Source organism: Phyllobates terribilis, unplaced genomic scaffold, assembly GCF_046119375.1.
Source record: "Phyllobates terribilis strain yellow unplaced genomic scaffold, ASM4611937v1 Scaffold_5__5_contigs__length_657084704, whole genome shotgun sequence".
NCBI lineage: Eukaryota > Metazoa > Chordata > Amphibia > Anura > Dendrobatidae > Phyllobates > Phyllobates terribilis.
The window spans coordinates 67000130-67020384 of record NW_027362765.1 but is presented as its reverse complement, the minus strand read 5'-3'; the positions used below and the strand labels follow the sequence as shown (position 1 = coordinate 67020384).

General features: G+C 44.8%; 1 protein-coding gene across 1 annotated transcript in view; it reads left to right on the top strand.

The window, feature by feature from the left end:
- Positions 1-20255, top strand: part of LOC141270730 (uncharacterized) — a 60432-nt gene that overhangs the window by 29065 nt on the left and 11112 nt on the right. Inside the window, exons 2-6 of the mRNA XM_073680826.1 lie at positions 8814-8962; positions 9092-9271; positions 9355-9478; positions 9562-9659; positions 10568-10658. Coding sequence (XP_073536927.1) covers positions 8885-8962; positions 9092-9271; positions 9355-9478; positions 9562-9659; positions 10568-10658 — 571 coding nt within the window. The 5' untranslated portion in view covers positions 8814-8884. The remainder of the gene's footprint in view (positions 1-8813; positions 8963-9091; positions 9272-9354; positions 9479-9561; positions 9660-10567; positions 10659-20255) is intronic.

Genomic DNA, 20255 nt, shown 5'->3' with positions numbered 1-20255 from the left:
CCCATACTATGTGCTTCTATTGTTCAAGAAACTATAATTCAACATCAAATTAGGGAAGGCGATACATCCGAGTGATACACAAAATAAATTTTTGTAAACCTAAAAGAATGGAGAATATCACCATTCCTTTCTTCACCGCCCAGCAAACAAGAATAGGGAGATATGTGGCACAGCCTTTCAGAAACCCCCAGGGCCACTGTATTTGGTCTCCACCCATAGCAGGGGCCCGGCTGGTTCCGTTGACACCAGAACCGGTTCCCGAAGACCATCCAGTAAGGAGGTACAGCCCATTTTAGTTTTGGGAGTCTCTTAACTAAGAGAGACCAGGGGAGGAGATTTGGGCGTAGCCACAAGGCTGGATTGGGAGTGAGTCAGAGGGGTTAAGTACTCCAGGAACCCTGACATCAGCGTCTTTTTTCCTGGGGAGATTGTGACATCAAGACGTATGGGGAAAAGTCCATCCACCAAGTGAGGGCCCAGAGCCTCCCATGTGGCAGCCCTTCCCCCGAAAGCCAGGCCTTTCCATCTAAACTGGTAATTGACTCTTAAAGGGAATCTGTCACCCCCTGGGACTTTTCAGACCGCTGATATGGGCATACAGGTGATAGAAATGTGAATCTAGACTTACCTGTATGGCTCATATTAGCGGTCTGGTTGCTGTGTAATAGCAGAAATAATTTGATAAATAAGGTAAGCTTAGCGTCCCCCGGACGCCAAGAATTGCCCGCCTACTAGGTCTATTTCCATACTCACCCAACCTCCCCGGCAAGTCACAGGGCCCTGTGATGTGCAGTTCCCGGCCAGATCCCGCGCCTGCGTTGTTTACTCTGTACGGACGGCGCTCTTCTCCCTGCCGTCAGTGTAGTGTTGTGCAGCAGGGAATTTGCGCGCAGGCAGCAGTGAATCACTGCCTTGCCAGCGCCTGCGCATAAGTTCCCTGCTGCAAAACACTACACTGATGGCAGGGAGAAAAGCGCCTTCCATTCTTGACCCACCACAGAAATACACATAAATTCTCAAGTCAACACAAACACAATAGTGTATTTCTCTTGGCTTAACAAAACTAACTGTCTGGCTGATTTAAGATTATAAACTGCTGTGAAGGAACGGCAGCAGGGAGACCCTGCATAATTTCCCCGTTGCCGCCTCTTGTGATGGATCCACACCCCGTCATCCGCCTGACGTCACACTACTCCAGACAGGGCGCGTGATCCGGATCTACCCTTTGTACCAACGTGGTGCAACGTATTTCTGTGGTGGGTCAAGAAGGACACATCAGCATTTGTATAACCCTGATTGTTGTCTTCTCTTGGTTCTGAAACAATGAAGTTTGTTACTATGCTAATTGCATATTATACTAAAGCCAGCTAGATGTTTATTAACAAGAGCCTCTTGCTATACCAACTATGTAACTTGATTAAAGGCTCAAACAATGAGACCTGAGCCATGTGGAATAATTCCCTCACTAATCCTTGACCTGTAGATGTGTACTTCAAAGGATAATTTAACTATTTAAGGAACATGCTTCTGTAGCAGGAGATTAGAGACAGAGAATTGAAAGAGACTTTACAAGGAGAATCAAAGATCAGACTCTGCAGACCATCAGCTTGGTAGCATGGCTTTATCCAAAGAGACACAGCCACTGCAGGAGAGGAGCCATGGAGCAGAAAGGAGCAGCCAGTGCAGCCTGCGAGCCTCCAATATGGTTCAACTCTGTGAACAGTAAAAATAAAGCTGGATTCATCGAGTGGATGAGGAACTCTAATGTATGCAAGAGAATGGACAAAGGAAATATGGAGGCCCCCCTATAGGTTGGGTTGGAGAAGCTCCTCCACATGGTTCTGAAATTTTTATTGGCAATATTCCTCAGGAGATCTATGAAGATGCATTTATACCCCTCTTTCAGTCTGTGGGAAAGCTGTATGAGCTTCGCTTAATGATGACCTTCAGTGGCCAAAACCATGGCTTTGCTTATGCACGTTTTTTCTCAAAACGCATTGCAGATCAGGCCATTGCCCAACTCTGTAGTCATGACATTCAAAGCGTAAAGATCTTTGTGTGTCAAAGCACTGAGAAGTGTGAGCTGATATTGGACGGTCTGCCATTGCTTATGGAACAAGCTGTATTAGAGGGCTTCCTGGGAGAAATGACAGCCAGAGTAGATACAGTTTCCATCTATGCCAGTCTTTTTCACTGACCTAAAGAGTATGGCTGTGGTGAAATACAATTCTCACCAAGAAACAGCCCTGGCTAAGAAAAGTCTGTGTGAAGGTTCCCGGACACTATGGCTGCTTTTTTACTGTGGACTGGCTCCAGCAATCTATAAGACTTAAGATCTGCAATCTGACACCTTGGCAAAGCCCAATTCTGTTCTCCCTCTGATATGTAACAAACATGACAAACTTGCTCCTACTGGCACTCGGTGTCTTCAGCTCCTTTGTGAGAAACTAAAGTTTGAGCAGTGTAAGGTGACTAACATACCAAATAATGTAGGAAAGTCTCAAATAGGTGATGAAATAATAGATGCTTTATTTCTCCAATATCAACTGGTTCAAATTGTGGTAAGTATACAGTTGCCCGCCCAACGTTTCAACCCCAACGGGGTTTTCCTCAGGGGCATCAGAGGCGCTTAAAAACCAGAAAATAAACAAGAATAAAGACATAAGTGTGATATAATATATTCGACAATACAATGAGTAATATACACCAAAAAAAAGGGTATATGTGGATGGAACAAGACAAGGGGGAAAAAAATGGGGTGAATAGGAGGAGTGGGGGTGGAACAGGGAGTCACACAGCGCTCTTTAACACCGCTAACACTCTTGACACTACACCACCACCGGCTGGAAATACCTCTGGTCTCTGTATACTGACCTTTTTTTCTTAAGGCAAGTCCATTTTTGATTAGACACTGGTTTTTTATCCAGTTACTGGTACCTCATTTTCCTTTACTGTTTGTCCACAGCTTCTATCGCCGGCTGATTTCTTTTCCCTTACTACTACAACTACTGGTTCTCATTTTTGTGATTCTTCCTGAGCTTCTCTGCAGCTACTGGGATATTCTCCCAGATACTAAACAGTACATAGCAACTAGGTATTCTTTTCCCTGTTTTTACACCATTCTGCCCCTTTGTTCTGTATATACATCGCTTCCTCTTCCCTCCACTTCTGTTGTTCTCCCCACTTTCCCCCCCCATCCACTCCTCCCTTTGTCTTACCCTTCCCCCCCCCCCACTCCCCCTATTCACCCCATTTTTTCCCCCTTGTCTTGTTCCATCCACATATACCCTTTTTTTTGGTGTATATTACTCATTGTATTGTCGAATATATTATATCACACTTATGTCTTTATTTTTGTTTATTTTCTGGTTTTTAAGCGCCTCTGATGCCCCTGAGGAAAACCCCGTTGGGGTTGAAACGTTGGGCGGGCAACTGTATACTTACCACAATTTGAACCAGTTGATATTGGAGAAATAAAGCATCTATTATTTCATCACCTATTTGAGACTTTCCTACATTATTTGGTGTGCCGGAATCTTTATTTACATGGACGCATTTGTTGTATTCCTGGCACCCTTCTTTTCCATAGTTGAGCTTGGTCTTTATTGATTATTTAAGGTGACTAACAGACACAGTTGATGGGAGGTATGTATCACAGAGATGGCTGTCATCTGTGATGTAATACTGGAATGTTGCTCTAATGCACATAAGCACTAAGAGGATTGTTTGGTGCATCTGGGTCCAGGTTTTACGAGTAGCCGGAGAGATGGGCGGGTCTGGCTACCCACATACCTCACCTCTGGGTGTGGTTAACAAGGTAAAATGGAGTCCGTTGTTTGACACATGGTCTCTGTGTGAGGAGGAAGAGGTCCTCCTGTGTTGTATCTGCAAACTGAGCCGGTGTACTGAATGCTTTCCAGCCGATGTGACTAGAAATTGTTCTCAAGAGATTTTGCCTAAAGAACGTTTTTACTTTGTTTGTCTGAACTGTTTATTTTCCTTTTGCTTTTGGGTGGTTTTGTGACTCCGTAATAAACCAGAATGGACTTTTAAATGGAAACGCTTTGCTGTTTTGCCTGTTGACGCTCCCAAGTGAGTAGAAATCCCACAGCAGCCAGTCTACCAAATAAAATTCCTGAGATATGTAAATTGTAGATGGCTTTGCTTCTGGTACTGGGTGCTAATAACAAACCATGGCGTGCCATTCACTGGATATTCCTGGCTGGTTGGAGACGAGCTCATTACCACAAAAAGGTACCAGCAAGCTAAGGAGATGGTGGCCTCTATCATCATGAAGGCGTTTGCTCATTGTCTAGGGGACCGACCACTGCTGCGTTCTACCTTGCGAACATAGTGTTTAAGCTTGCAAGGATTAAGAGGTTACATTGGCGAGTCTGGCTTTTATACTAAAGATCCTGCAGTGTTTATATATACAAGGTGGGGCCTTTATATGGATACACCTAAATTAAATGGGAATGGCTAGTGATATCAACTTCCTGTTTGTGGCACATTAGTATATGAGAGGGGAAAAACTTTTCGAGATGGGTGGTGACCATGGCGGCCATTTTGAAGTCGGCAATTTTGGACCCAACTTTATTTTTTTCAATGGGAAGAGGGTCATGTGACACATCAAACTTATTGAGAATTTCATAAGAAAAACAATGGTGTGCTTGGTTTTAATGTAACTTTATTATTTCATGTTTTTTTTACAAGTTTATGACCACTTCAGGCTTCCAGTATCCGTTGTTTCAGATGCTGCACATCTCGTATCTTGATGGTATGGTGTGGTATATGGGGTAAAAAGATAGTGGGGCCATTCTTAATCAGTGGAAACCTCAATACCAATGGATATCTGAAATTGCTACCTGATGATGTTTTGCCCTCTTTATGCACGGAAGATGGCACGTTCCCGGAGTTTTTCCAACAAGATGGTGCACCACCACATTATGGGTGTCAGGTCTGAGCATTCCTACATGAACAGTTTCCTGGAAAGTGCATTGGTTGTTGTGGACCAGTTGAATTGGCCACAAAGGTCTCCCGATCTGACCACCTTAGACTTTTATTTTTGGGGTCATCTGAAGGCAATTGTCTATGCTGTGAAGATACGAGAGGTGCGGTATCTGAAACAACGGATACTGGAAGCCTGTGCTAGCATTTCTTCTGCGGTGTTGCTATCAGTGTGTCAAGAGTGGGAGAAGAGGGTTGCATTGACAATCCAACACAATGGGCAGCACTTTGAACACATTTTATAAGTGGTCATAAACTTGTAAAAAAACTCATGAAAGAATAAAGTTACATTAAAACCAAGCACACCATTGTTTTCCTTATGAAATTCTCAATAGGTTTGACGTGTCACATGACCCTCTTCCCATTGAAAAAAATAAAGTTGGATCCAAAATGGCCGCCATGGTCACCACCCATCTGGAAAAGTTTTCCCCCTCCCATATACTAATGTGCCACAAACAGGAAGTTGATCTCACCAACCATTCCCATTTAATTTAGGTGTATCCATATAAATGCCCCACCTTGCATATATTTTATTATTTATTTGGCCTTATATACAAATCATTACCCTGCAAAGAATGTTCATTAACATTTCTTCCAGGAAAATTCATTTTAGCTTAGTTTTTTTATGTTTTATTGTCAATACGTAAAAGTGGCTTAATACTCTGACAACATTGTTCACAGATGTGGTATTGGTCAGCGACCAACTCTGAATAGGTTTGAACACACAACTAGCGTAGTTTAAATGGAGTATATTTGACACGCTCCCAAAAATTTCAGGATTATTACTGCAGTAAAATGGCATCATGTCTGATGACCATGGTTTTAGGCAGTGGCCTATTAGTATGATATTGGTCAGCGACCAAGTGTGAATAGGTTTGAACAACACACAACTGGCAAATTTTAAATGGAGTGCAATATCTGGCATGCTTCCAAAAAAATTCTGGATTGTTAGTGAAGTAATATCTGATCCCGTCTGATGACCACGGTTTTAGACAGTGGCGTTACAGATATGGTATTGGTCAGCAACTAAGTGTGAATAGGTTGAACAACACACAACTGGCAGACTTTAAATGGAGTGTGTCAGGGAGATATTAAAATATTAACCCTTGCCCCTCCCTCCTGAAGTCCCCTCACCCCTCCCTTATCCATCATTTGTCAGGAGACCAGAGTTGACACTCCACGCAGCAGTCTGTGTGCAAGTCTCAGCACACAGAAAAAGCGGCCAATTAGCCAGATGCTGGCACAAAGAGAAGGCTACAGGACCCACTTAACATACGAATGCATTTCCCCTTAACACAGACCTGGGATAGACTTACACCTTCTCGCAGGTCAGAGTTTGAAGGAAAGAGGAAATGACTCGTTAAGTTCAAAGGCACTCACAAATAATTAGGACAATTCCCCATCTACAGGTTGCAGTATTTTCTGCACCGATACGAAATATGGAATGTTGTAAATTCCATACGTCCGATAATAACGGGACCTATATTTTTAGTAGCAGGGAAAGCCAAGGAACGTATGCATATTTTCTCATTGCTGTAAGCCAAACCAAGGAGCTGTGGCGCAGAAGAGCAGACTGCAACTATATCATGTGAGGTCTCTAAATGAAGGTAAAATCATAATAGAAAATATGGTACCACTTTTGGGCTTCTGAGATCAACCAGCGATAAGTTATCCCAAAAAACAGATTTTTAATTCAAACCTGAAGGGTGGAGTCCCAGCCCCTGTTTTGTCGGCACAAGGGGGTGTGGACAGGTCTCTCCCTTAAGCATAAAATAGTTTGCTGAGGTTGGAGGTTTATTCATTGCCAGAGGGGTATAAGGACTGTAAGCAACGGATCCTGTTCAATAAGTCTAATCAAATCAGGGAGCCCCTCCTCCACCTATATTGAATCGTCTCAGCGATCGTATAGTAAGTTTCTTCCTTAATCCTTACTATATTTTGTGTAACTGCTTATGTATTGTAATGTCTCCTTTGTAAAATCCTTTTATATATTTTTCTTAAACACTGCCTCCCTTTTGGATTAAATATAAAATTTAATAGTTCTGTTTCTTTTGTCCTGTAATCATTCCCTCCCCCAAAGCCATATACGCTACCAGACCGCAGGCGTCCGCCCAGGTCTGTATTATATTTCATATCTGGACGGTGGTGGCAGCGAATAATAATATTAATTGGGCTATCGTGAAGCTGACAGTAACTGTACAGAGGGCGTAAAGTGTGACGCCATACTCTCACTGTTCGCTTGCCGATACCCAAGAAGTGAGTAGTCTGGATCATGTGCTCGCAATTCCGGACAAAATCCATGACACAGTGATGGCACGGTGAGATATTGCGTGATCTCCCCGGTGTCGTCACTGTGGAATACTTGACAAAGTGTAATATTTGCCACGCTGCAAAAAATGTTACGATTATTGCGGCAGTAATATGGGATCACGTCTGATGGTAGACAAGTTTCTCTGCTTCCACAATACAGCAATGCAAATAAAATAAAAAAAATCTGGCTGTATACTGCTAAAAAGCAAATGGAGCAGTAAAATTGTATACTGTATTGCTTTTTAAGCAAATAATCAGAATTAAGAGCAAAAAAAATTAGCCCTGATATCTAAGTCTATGGGATATCTGTAACAGCAGCAGACAGAACGTGCAATGGACCCTATTCAGTTGTATACAGTGTCCACAAACTCTGCCTGCCTAACTCCTGCTATCACCAGTAATATATACAGCTGGATTAGTCCTCAGAAGGACTGTTATTTCAGATGGATATATATCTTGCTGTGCAATACCTATACTTAACTAATAAACCGCCAATTCTGTCCTTCACTCAGCAGCACCTCTTCCTACTCTGCCTGTTTCCTGGGTAGACTGTGACGAGCATAGGGTCACCAGGTCTTATATAGACCCGATGATGCTATGAGGCCAGCCAATCACTGTAATGCCACAACCAACATGGCTACGGAATTACAGTGAGTGTCAGGCAATCTCTGCATGTTAATTGTCTCTCTAAAGAGCGCCAAACATGCGGGGCGGGGACCCGAGCATCTCGGAAATACTCGTCGAGCAGTGAGAAGTTCGGGCAAGTAGCGAGAAGTGGCGAGCACGCTCGCTCATCACTACTGGGGAACTGTAAAATTGAAAAGATTTTTAAAATGTTTGTGGTAAATTTAGTTTTTTACTCAAATTAATCATTTCAGAGAGTGCCCCATCCAAAAATCGAAAATATATTTTTTTGCTTGCAATAAGGAACACCCTTTTGCTCACCCACTAATTTTAACTTTTGTCTGTATTACTGGGAATATCCATACCCTTTTTTTATGAATTGTATCTAATAAAGTTTCCAATTTTTAATAACTGGAATAATTATTTTTGTCCTGGCACATATCCCCTTTTTGGTTTTCTCGATTTTATGCAGGGATTTACTGGGACAATGACATTTATTGGGATTACAATTTTCTTTAGCTAATATAAATGTTCTATCATTAGTCATTATCTGTTACTGACGTCCCGGTTCTGCCGTCCCGATCTTTGTGGATGTTCCCTGCACTTTATAACTTTGTTTTGCCTTTGTGGAATATTTAACAAAGATTCAGATATTTTAGATTTTTCTCTTAGATTTGTTCTGTGTTTTTGGTGCTGCATTGGAGATATTCTGTGATAAATCTCTGTATGTGACTATAATGTGATTGTGTGTTATACCGGGGGCAGGACGGGGCCATGACTGGATGTAGTGATCATGTGAAGCCGGTAACAGCTCCGGAGATTTCTTACATGGGATCTTTATGATGTTATATCGTCATCTTCTCCCCATTCAGGTCCCTACAATATTGGATCCTCTCAGTGGAGATCTTCTATATAAGAGAATTTTCCTCATTGACCAGCAAGGATGGATAGAGACAGGCACAAGATGGCGGAGAGGATATTACACCTCACCCTAGAGATCCTCTTCCGGCTTACTGGAGAGGTGAGAGATTCTGATGACGTCACATTACATCATTCTTATCTATGGGAATAACAGATGGACAGAACTGGAGAGGTGAGGACTCTGGAAATGTCTGTAGTGAGATTTATTAATGTATCTCTCCATAACCAGGATTACACAGTAGTGAAGAAGACCTCTAGTGAGCGCTGTCAGGACCCTGTGTCTGAGGGATGCGGAAGACCCCTGAGCCCAATCACAGGGCCTCCACCTCACCCCCTGATACATGTGGACATCAATGACCAGAAGATCCTAGATCTCACCTACAAGATGATTGAGCTGCTGACTGGAGAGGTGACACTGCTGGGAATGCTGGGACATTATACAGTAACGATATGAAGGGATCGGGGGGATGACCGTATCATTGTATGTGTCAGGTTCCTATAAGGTGTCAGGATGTCACCGTCTATTTCTCCATGGAGGAGTGGGAGTTTTTAGAAGGACACAAAGATCTGTACAAGGACGTCATGATGGAGGTTCCCCAGCCCCTCACATCACCAGGTAATAGACAGGACCAAATACACACGGCCTATAATTATCTGTATGTAAAGAATGAATTCAATCCCTGTATGTGTTTCCTCCAGTTCCATCCAGTAAGAGGACAACACCAGAGAGATGTCCCCGTCCTCTTCTTCCACAGGACTGTAAACAAGAAGATTCCAGTGTTCCCCAGGATCATCAGGTAGATGGAGAGAAGGTGTCATAAGATCTCCTCTATGATGTGTAGAAGGCTGTGAAGGTGTTGTATTCAATCTTGATTTACCCACAAGTATAAGGGAAGAGTCAGATGGCTCTATAACTCGGATAAGGAGTGCATCACAATGCTCGGACTGGCTTGCGGCTCACCCGACCATGACAGCATGTGTTTCTATGCAACTGTCAGGCTCGGACCGCACACCTAATATCATGCCTTAAGTACCAACAATGAGCATAGCACAACCTCACTCTATAGAGTCCAACATAGGAAACATGCACTACAACTATAGTCTCTCCCCTGCCCAGCTGCCTACGCTTATAACTATCTCATTAAACTGATTATAATGAACCATAGTGTTAACCATATAATGACTGTACTTTTCATCAGAGCCCTGTGATAGCAGTATATCCTGCAGCACCACAAATATACCTTTATGTCATACATAAATTCTCTTGAGGAGGTGCCAGGATCTTAGATTTCTTTACACCAGGAACATGACATTGAGTTTTCCTTGTTTTCCCGCCTTCACAGTCCTCAGATCTTAACCCTATAAAGCATCTCTGGGACGAGGTAGAATTGGTTGTCCAAAACATCTCAGCACTTTCATCTAATTTGCGGCAACTGCAAGAACCTATCCTGTTGGCATGGGCCAGTATACCTGGGGAACAATCTCAACACCTTGTGCAATCTATGACGCGATTAATTGCTGAGGTTCTGAAGGGGAATGAAGATCCTACATGCTACTAGATGGGTGTCTCTAGTAATGTGGCCATTCAGTGTATGTTTTATACTTGGTGGAGATGACAGGATAAAGCTGATCATAGACATTAGATGTTGTCTGGATCTTCTCAAACGTCTCCATCTGTCTGTGACACTTAGAATATTTCTTTCAGGGTAAAGATCTGCCCCATATTAATACTACAGAGACATATGTGAGGGGTGATGAGCGGTGTAAAGAGGAGATTCCTACAGATAACCGCACAGGTGAGTAGTGACCACTAAATGCTGAGAAGTCACAGGTTTTAATCAGTCACTGGATTGTAGAGTAAATTTAGATGTTTAGGGTTTTTTCGGTTGTGTTCACATGAAACTTTTGTTGTGGATGTAGGGGCTGATTCACTATAGGGTTACCCGGGACTATTCTTTTTTTTACAATGAGCTAAGAGCTATCATGCAGATAGTCGCTTCCTACTTACCTTTTGTGCCTGCTGCCGATCTCTACTGACGCATAGCGGTCACAGACCGTTCTTACTGGTGATTCGGCTTCTCCTCTACTCTGCTCTGTTGATCGGGCGTGACTGCCGATGTCCTGCTGATTGATAGTTTAACTACGGGAAGGCAGCTGTAAATCACCATGATATCGGAAGTCATGTCTTATCGACAGAGCAGCCAGAAGAAGGACTGCTCTGCTGACATGAAACAGCTGAATCACCGGCAGGAGCGGTCGGTGACCACTCTGACCCAGCGCTGAGTACAGCAGACAGGTAATTGTCTCTGTTAGCAAATACCTGTCTGTTTAGTTTTTAGGCCCATAGTGAAAAAAAAGTTAGTCTTGCACAATCTCCTCCAGATTGGCACCATGCACACCAGTCTTTAATGAAGGGGGTCGGTGCGCTAAGTAATTCTGAATTCACTGAGACGCGCACACACTACTTCTTCTCAGTGGTGAGCTCCTCTGTGCACCTTGACAGAAATGGTACCCAAGTTAACGACGGACTGGAGCAACATTTCTGATGGGTGTAAATTATGCCCCTAGCGATGAATTTGGCGGGCACCACAAGCCACGTTTCGCAAAAAGGTTACGACTCTTCAGTGTTTCACTCATTTTTTTTTGCAGCATTTTGGTTTCTGCACTGCATCCAGAGCACATTTCTGAGCTGCTGCAGAGGAGATAACTCTTTACTCACAGTCCTGTCCATCACAGGTCACTGTGCACAATGGATGTCTCTAAACATAATTTGAAGCATGTTAGTGTCGGTGACCTCTGATATATAAGGCAGAAACATTACCAGCCACAAGCTTCACTGTTATGTACAGGAGAATTTTCTCAGCCTAAAAACCTCAATAGCATTCTTCATTACATGTTATAATATACTGGTCTATACAGATATCTCTATATGCCAGTACATTAGAAGATACAATAAAGATGCAAAGCAATTACAATAAACATGACATACTTTGTGTAATCGTTACAATTATTTATGGTGATCGACAAATTGTGTGACTAAAAATGGTTGAATTTTTTTTTATTCAGGTCAGTTTGGACAACTATAAAATAAGATCATCATTGCACAACTTTGTTTTCTCAAAATGGACACATATTCGAATCCAGAAAGACCCCAATGTTCCTCTTGTATCTTTATCTGAGAGCTGCTTGTTCTTCACTGAGCAGTTGATAGGGGAAGTGTAAAGTTTTTACTCACTATGGTAGGCTCAGGAAGCGGTTTAAGTAAAAAGTCCAGGCTGGTTTATTACAATTACATAAACCATGCATCAAGGAAACTAAATAAATGGCCTTTCGGTGCAGGCAGGGGCGTACCGCCCATAGTGGCAGACTACGCGGCAGCTCGGGGACTGGTGCCAGGGCTGTGGTTTTTTTTTTCTGCTGGCTGTAGCGTCTATGATTTTTTTTTCCGTATAACGTTCCTACCAGTCTTCGGAGGCAGTAGGACGGTGGAGCTTCATCATGATAGGCAACCTGAGAGAGTAACGAATGGTGTCACAGGAAAAGAGAGGTGGGGCTTTCAGTAATCCAATCCCGCTCTTTTGCTGTACTACTACCAATCATCATCAAGCAGCAGAGCGGTGCGAGTGAGTCTGCACTAATACAGCATCATGATAGATGTCCGGACGGGCTCGAGGCTGCAGTGTGAGCACTGTCAGTGAGTAGAGCAGCCAGCTCACAGGATACTGCTAGGTCCTGACCCCTTTCTACGTTTTAGGTATAAATACTGATAAGCAGTGCTCGGTGCCTCCCCCTGCAGAGAAGGAGAAATGCCGATCTGACCCATGAGAGGACATGGCAGCTCCAGGGAGGGAAGGTCAGCGTCACAGAGCACGGTGTGCTTAACAGGATATATAGCGAACGTATATGTCCACTTCCCACATGTCATATATATGTGTATGTATGACAATCACAGTTTATGGAGTGAATATATGAAAAAATCCCACAGTGCTACAAATAAAAAGAATTCAGGCAGCCAGATGGGGTAAATAGAGAAGAGCGACCTGGGGGAATAAAGTTTTTTTTTATTTTTTTCTGTCCTGGATAGTGATGAGCGAGCACTAAAATGCTCGGGTACTCGTTGCTTGGGTCAAGCAAATTGGAATGCTCGAGTGCTCGTTCCAATCAATGAGCCCAATGTAAGTCTATGGAAAACTCGAGCATTTTTCCGGCGGCCCCCCTGGCGGTCTGCAGAGGGCCTAAAAATTGCCCAAATTGATGGAAACAGTGCTCAAATTACATGTGAACAGCATAGGGAAGAGCCCTGGAAGCATCTCTGACTCCCAGGTCACTGCTGTCAACAATGTTATCAGAGTATTATGCCACTTTTACGGACTCACAATAAAACATACAAAAACAAAACCAAAATGGATTTTCCTGAGAAATATGTTAAGGAACATCCTTTCCAGGGTAATGACTTTTATATAAGGCAAAATAAATATACGAAAACAAAATTGCTCCTCCACACCTTGGGCTATGTTCACACGTAGCGTTTTTGATGATTTTTTGCACTTTTGCATTGCTTTCAACGGTGAAAAATACATTCACCGGTAAATGCAATTTTAACATATTACTACCTTATCTTGTCATGTGGTGTGATGTAAGACATCATCAGACACATCCTGTTTCATTTATGAAGGAGGTACTCTGAAAGTCACAAAGACTATTTTTATAGGGCCAGCCGTCAGCCCTCACTATTGTTAGAGGGCCATCAGCCGGCTATGATTTGTTGTTCCCATTATTAAAGAGTGGGTCTCCTATACTGTTATTGCGTATGCAGTGACTGCAAGGCTGCCAAAAATTTAGACGCACCCCAATACCACTTTGAAGAGACATAGAAGAGGGCCTCAGAAAAAAAAATGTTCCCTTTATAAAGGTGTGGGTCTCCTATAGTGGTAATGCCCATGCAGTGACTGCAAGGGCGGCCAAAAGTTGGAAAAAACCCCAATAACAATTTAAAGACGCATAGAGGTGGTCCTCAGTAACGACATGTTCCCATTAGAAAAGAACGTCTCTGCTATCCAGTTATAGGGTATGCAGTGAGTACAATGGCTGCCAAGATTTGGGAAACACCCCAATAACAATTTAAAGACACATAGAGGTGGGCCACAGTAACGACATGTTCCCATTAGAAAGGAGAGGGTCTCCCATACTGTTCTTGCATATGCAGTGACTGCAACGGCTGCCAAAAATTTGGAGGCACTCCAATGCCCCTTGCAAGAGACGTAGAGGAGGGCTTCCTGAAAAAAATTTCCCATTATTTGTAAGTGGGTCTCCCATACTGTTTGCCTATGCAGTGAATGCAATGGTTGCCAAAAATTTGGAGGAACTCCAATGCCTCTTGCAAGAGACGTAGATATGGTAGATATGGTGGTGATATTGTGGTGAAGGATGAGGAGGAGAAGGACAAAAGCAAATAGACAAAATCAGGAAGCGTATACCCATGTGTGGGTGTGAAGACAGGGGTGCATGGGGAATAGAGTTAGACCTCCCAAAAAATAGACACTGTATTTGAGTTTGTTATGCTGCTATCATTCGGTGGTGTTGAGAAGTCTGGCCCAATCCAGCCCTTGTTCATTTTTATAAGAGTCAGCCTGTCAGCATTTTCAATTGACAGGTGGATGCGCCTATCGGTTATAATTCCACCAGCGGCACTAAAAATCCGCTCTGACAAAACGCTAGTGGCAGGGCAGGCCAGGACCTCCAAGGCGTAGAGAGCCAGTTCATGCCACGTGTGTAGCTTGGATAACCAATAATAATAGGGCACGGAGAACTTTGGTAAGGTCTGCAAGGTACTCCCTCAGCATCTTTGTAAATTTTTCCCTCCTTGAGAGTACCCCGCGCATCAGGGCCTGTGCGATGGAGGTGGTCTGAGAAAACTGTCCCAGAACTTTGACAGTGTTCCCCTGCCTCTGCTGGATTGGATTTATGTCTCTCTATCGCCTGTACTCCTTGGTTGTTCAACGAACTGTGACATCTGCCGCCAGCGTTTTCAGATGGGATTTTTTTTAAATAATTCCGCAACAAGGGCCTTCTGGTACTGCCCCATTTTATTAGGCCTGCCCAGCGCAGGAATAAGAAAGAGAAAGTTCTCCTTGTAGCGTGGGTCTAGAAGTGTCACCAACCAGTAATGACTGTCACTCAAAATTTGGACAACGCAAGGGTCACGGGAAAGGCAGCATAAGATAAACTCAGCCATGTGTACCAGACTGCTAACAGGCAAGACTTCCATGTCCTCACCAATAGGACGACTGACCATTCTCTCCTTCTCATCCTCCTTCTCATCCTCCTCCTCTTCCTACTCCTCCCTGCCCTCAGGCCATCCACGCTGAACAGACGGTATGACAGTTGTGCAGGTAGTCTATAGCGAAGGAAACTAGCTCCTGTTCTTCCTCCTCTTCTTCATTGTCTCCCAATCCACGTTGGGATGAGATGAGGCTGGGCTGTGTGGAATCACCCTGTATGTTTCCTTGCTCCATCTCCTTGTGCTCTGCCTGCAATGCATGCTCTTTAATTGTGAGCAGAGAGCGTTTCAGAAGACAGAGAAGCAGGATGGTGACTCTAATTATGGCGTGATCATCGCCGCTCACCATCTTGGTGGAGTCCTCAAAGTTTTGGAGGATGGTACAGATGTCTGACATCCATGTCCACTCCTGAGGTCTTATGTGTGGAGTCTGACCTGAATACCGACGGCCGTGTTGATGCTGGTAGTCAACAACTGCCCTCTTCTGCTCACAAATCCTTCCCAACATTTGCAATGTAGAGTTCCAACACGTGGGGACATCGCACACCAGTCGGTGAGCTGGAAGCCTCAAATGCTGCTGAAGCACGGCAAGGGCGTCGGAAGCTGTAGCTGACTTTCTAAAATGGGCACACATGCAACGTACTTTGACAAGCAGATCTGGCAGATCTGTGTAGGTTTTGAGAAACTGCTGAACCACGAGGTTAAGCACATGGGCCAGGCATGGTATGTGTGTGAGATCGCCTCTCTTCAGAGCCGCCACAAGGTTCCGGCCATTGTCACACACAGTCATGCCTGGCTGTAGGGTCAGTGGTGTCAGCCACAGATCAGCCTGCTCTTTCAGAGCTGTCCACAACTCTTCAGCGTTGTGCGGTTTGTCACCTAAGCATATTCGCTTCAGCACAGCCTGTTGCCGCTTGGCCGATGCAGTGCTTCCAGCTTGTGACTGATGTGGTCATTTCGGAAATGGAGGCAGAAGAGGAGGAGGTGCAGAAGCTGTAGAATGTGGGGGTAACCCTGATTGACCCAGGGCCCGCAATCCTCAGCGTCGGGAGGACGTGTTCCGTCCCAACGTCCGACTGTGTCCCGGCTTCCACTACATTAACCCAGTGTGCTGTCAGTGAGATGTACCGTCCCTGCCCACAACCACTTGTCCACATGTCCGTGGTTAGGTGGACTTTTCCAGTAACTGCACAACAGGAGAAATAGTGGCGGCTCGGGACCTCCAACCGAGGGACGGCCGCCGCTATCAGGTTGTGGAAAGCTTCCGTCTCCATGAGCCTAAAAGGCAACATTTCAAGCGCAAACATTCGCGAAATGTGTGAATTTAGTAGTGTGGCCTGTGGGGCGTTGGCTGCGTATTTGCTCTTGCGTTCCAAGGACTGGGGTACCCACAACTGACCGCTGCGCTGGGACAAGGAAGTGGATGTGCTTGCTGATGGTGCTAGTTGAGAGTGTGCAACGACAGGTGCAGGGCGGGAGGCATCTTTGCATGCGCCATGGACAGGGGATTGGCCTCCACGCACAATAGCGGAAGAACCAATGGTGTCACCCGCAGTCACTGTTTCTTGACTTTGGGGTTCAGCCCACTTAGTCGTGTGCTTTGCTGCCATGTGCCTGATCATGCTGGTGGTGGTCAGGCTGCTAGTTTTTCTACCCCTGCTGATGCTGGTCTGGCAGGTGGTGCAAATGTTTTTTTTGGGGTTATCTGCAGAGTCTTTAAAAAACAGGTCTTCCCGAGTCTAGTTAACAGTTGTACTGTCAACTTCCATCGTGTTAGCGTTACGGGGAACGCTTTCCCACCTTGTGTCTGCGGCCACCACACTGCTTCTTCCTGCCTGTTGTAGTGCTACGCCCCCCCTCCCCCTGTGTGTTGCTGTCCTCGCTCTGCATGTCCCCCTGCCAGGTTGGATCAGTTACTACTGTATATCATCCACCACCTCGTCTTCCACTTCCGCACCCTGGTCCTCCTCCTGACTTTCTGGCAATTGTGTCTCATCATCATCCACCTCTTGCGACAGTAATTGCACTTTTCCACCGTTGCCTTCGTGTGACCATGGCTGCTCAAATATTTGGGCTTCGCTACACGCGTTCTCCTCTTGACCCGCTTGAAGCTGGCCGGGCAAGAGGCTCAAATCTACAAATGGAAAAGTGAACAACTCTTCCGAGTGTCCAAGTGTGGGATCAGTTGTCTCCGGGCACGCGGCATGGTGGGAGGAAAGAGGATCAGGGTGAGGAATATGTGGTCCACACTCACGGCTACTGAGACTTGACCGTGTGGAAGACAGGGTGGTGGTGGTAGCAAAGTGACTGGGAAACATTATATACTATCCAACCAACAACCTTTTGACACTGCTCTGTGTTCAATAGTGGTGTTCTGCGGTCCCCTAGTAATTTGGACAGGAAGGTCGAGTGACAAGATGTGGGTGTTTGTTGTGGCACAACTTCAGCTTGCCCATGGCCACGGCCTCAGCCTCTGCATGCACCATCACGTCCACTTCCCTGTCCCTTGCCACGCACCTTGCCCATTTTAAATGGAGTACAATATTTTCCACGTTCACTACAAATGACTGGATTTGAACCGCAATTATATGTGATACGTCTGACGGACAACCACGGTTTTAAATAGCAGGCCTGTAGGTTACTATTCTTCACAGCGACCTTGTGTGAATAGCTTCACCAGCTTTGTCTACAAATATCTGTAACAGCAGCAGCAGACAGAACGTGCAATGGACACTCTTGTGCTACATGCACTGCAGTCTGTCACATACCCTGCCTGCCTAACACCTGTTATCACCACTGAATATATGCAGCTGGATTAGTCCTCAGAAGGACTCTTAGTTCAGATGGATCTATAGATATGCTGTGGAATACTCATCCTAACTATAAAGAAGCAAATCTCTTCCTGACTCAGCAGCAGCTCTCCCTACTCTGCCTGTTTCCGGGGTAGACTGTGACGAGCATAGCGGCACTAGTTCTTATATAGACCCGATGACTCGATGCGGCCAGCCAATCACTGTAATGCCCACAACCAACATGGCTACGGCATTAAAGTGCATGGCAAGCAATCCCTGCATGTTCATTGGCTCTCTAAAGAGCGGCAAACATGCATGGCAGGGTCCCAAGCTCCCGTCCGAGTAACCCGGAAATACACTCGCCGAGCTTGTTGAGCACCGTGATGCTCTGGCGATTCCCGAGTAGTGGCGAGCACGTTTCTTATCACTAGTCGTGGACTTTGCAACGCTGCCTCAATTCTTTTGACATAGAAATATAACTTATTTAGGCCTTGTATTCCTCAATAGTTTTGAACCTTGTGTACAATGAACTGAGCGCTATTGTATGTACATGTTCACTTCCTCACTACCTCACCACCTGTCAATTGTCTAGAGGCCTCCTCACTAAAGCCAGGTCACATATGTGCCACTGTTCCATCAGGGAAAGCCACATTAGAAGTTACAAAGCGTCTCCGTACAGTGTATAGGTGTCATGTACATTGCACAGACTGGGAAAGACAGATGCCATGTGTGAACACCATGCAGGGGCGGACACAGGCAGAAGAGGCCCCTGTGCAGGCAATATATGGGCCCTTTGCAGTCCAAAACCTCAACATAATGCACAGTTCCCCCTGCTTTGGAGGTGGTAATGGGCTCTCAACTCTTAGTCCCCTGTGCGGTTGCACCAATGACACCGTGCATACAGCTGCATTCACTGTCCATACTGCTGCATTCACTGTCCATACAGCTGCATTCACTTGTCCATACAGCTGCATTCACTGTCCATACAGCTGCATTAACGGTCCATACTTCTGCATTCACAGTCCATACGGCTGCATTCACAGTCCATACGGCTGCATTCACTGTCCATACAGCTGCACTTTATTTTTTAGAAATATGATATTACAAGACGATTTGCGTATGTATGTACATAAATACAGGTATATAGGATTTGCTCTTCTTTTAACCCATGGCTCTGCAAGCCTGTTTGGTGTTTTTTCAGTATAAAAAGGTAGCAACCCTAAAGACCATCACACCTTAGATCGACATCAGCTGAACCTGCCAATTTCAGCAGGCTCAGCTGACAATCTAATGTATACCTGTCAAACTCTGTCCCGTGGGCCAAATCTGGCTGGCAGGTTTTATTTGGCCCGTGACACCAGCACCACCACCTCTATGTGGGCCCATAATTGTGTATGGAGGACTATGTGGGGCTATTATACTGTATACTGGTTGGCCCTCGACTTTGTCCAAGTTTTTCATTTTGACCCTCTGTGTGTTTGAGTTTGACATTCCTGGTCTAATGTGTATGGGGCTTCCCAACTCTCTCCCAACCTATGATGTAGGGGAGATAATCATCCGGCATGTTGGTTTTTACACTCCTTTCGTTCTCTAAAGATAAGCCGGCACCAAAGATGTCTGGTAGTGACTCTTTGTTATAGAGAACAGAGAGCAGCTGAGCGAGCGCTGTAGTCTATGGAAGAGGTGGTGGTCAGACAAATGATTGGTCAAACCATCATTCAGCCAACAGCAAACTAAAGTGTTTGCGGGTTCAATGTTCATAAAAAAAATTGCCTCAGATGTTTTTTACTTGTACTGTATTGTTTATCCCCATGTAATATGTGATCCATGGATAATGCTACCAGGTTAGGGAGATAAGTAAATAAGTGGGTTAGAAATTTGTGCAGGAATGAAGGGTTTGGGTTCAGGGAGAGCTGGGTCGACTTCGCTATCGGCTACAGGCTCTACATTAGGGACGGGCTGCATCTCATTGGGGAGGGTGCAGCTATGCTGGGGGAAAAAATGGTCAGACGGATGGAGGAGCTTTTAAACTAGGATCTGGGGGGAGGGAAGGTATTCATGCTAATAGGATAGATAGAGTAGACTGAGTGGGACAGCAGGGGTTATAGAGGATCTAGAGGGGGCTGGGATACGCAAGGAAAGTAGGGAGCTGAGTAGGAGTAACAAATGTGCTAATGGTATTAAATGTTTGCTGGCAAATGCAAGAAGTTTCGCAAACAAAATGGCTGAACTGGAAACTCTCATGTCGGTTACGGAATATGATGTGGTGGGTATTACGGAAACCTGGCTGGATGAAAGCCAAGACTGGGTGACAAACATGG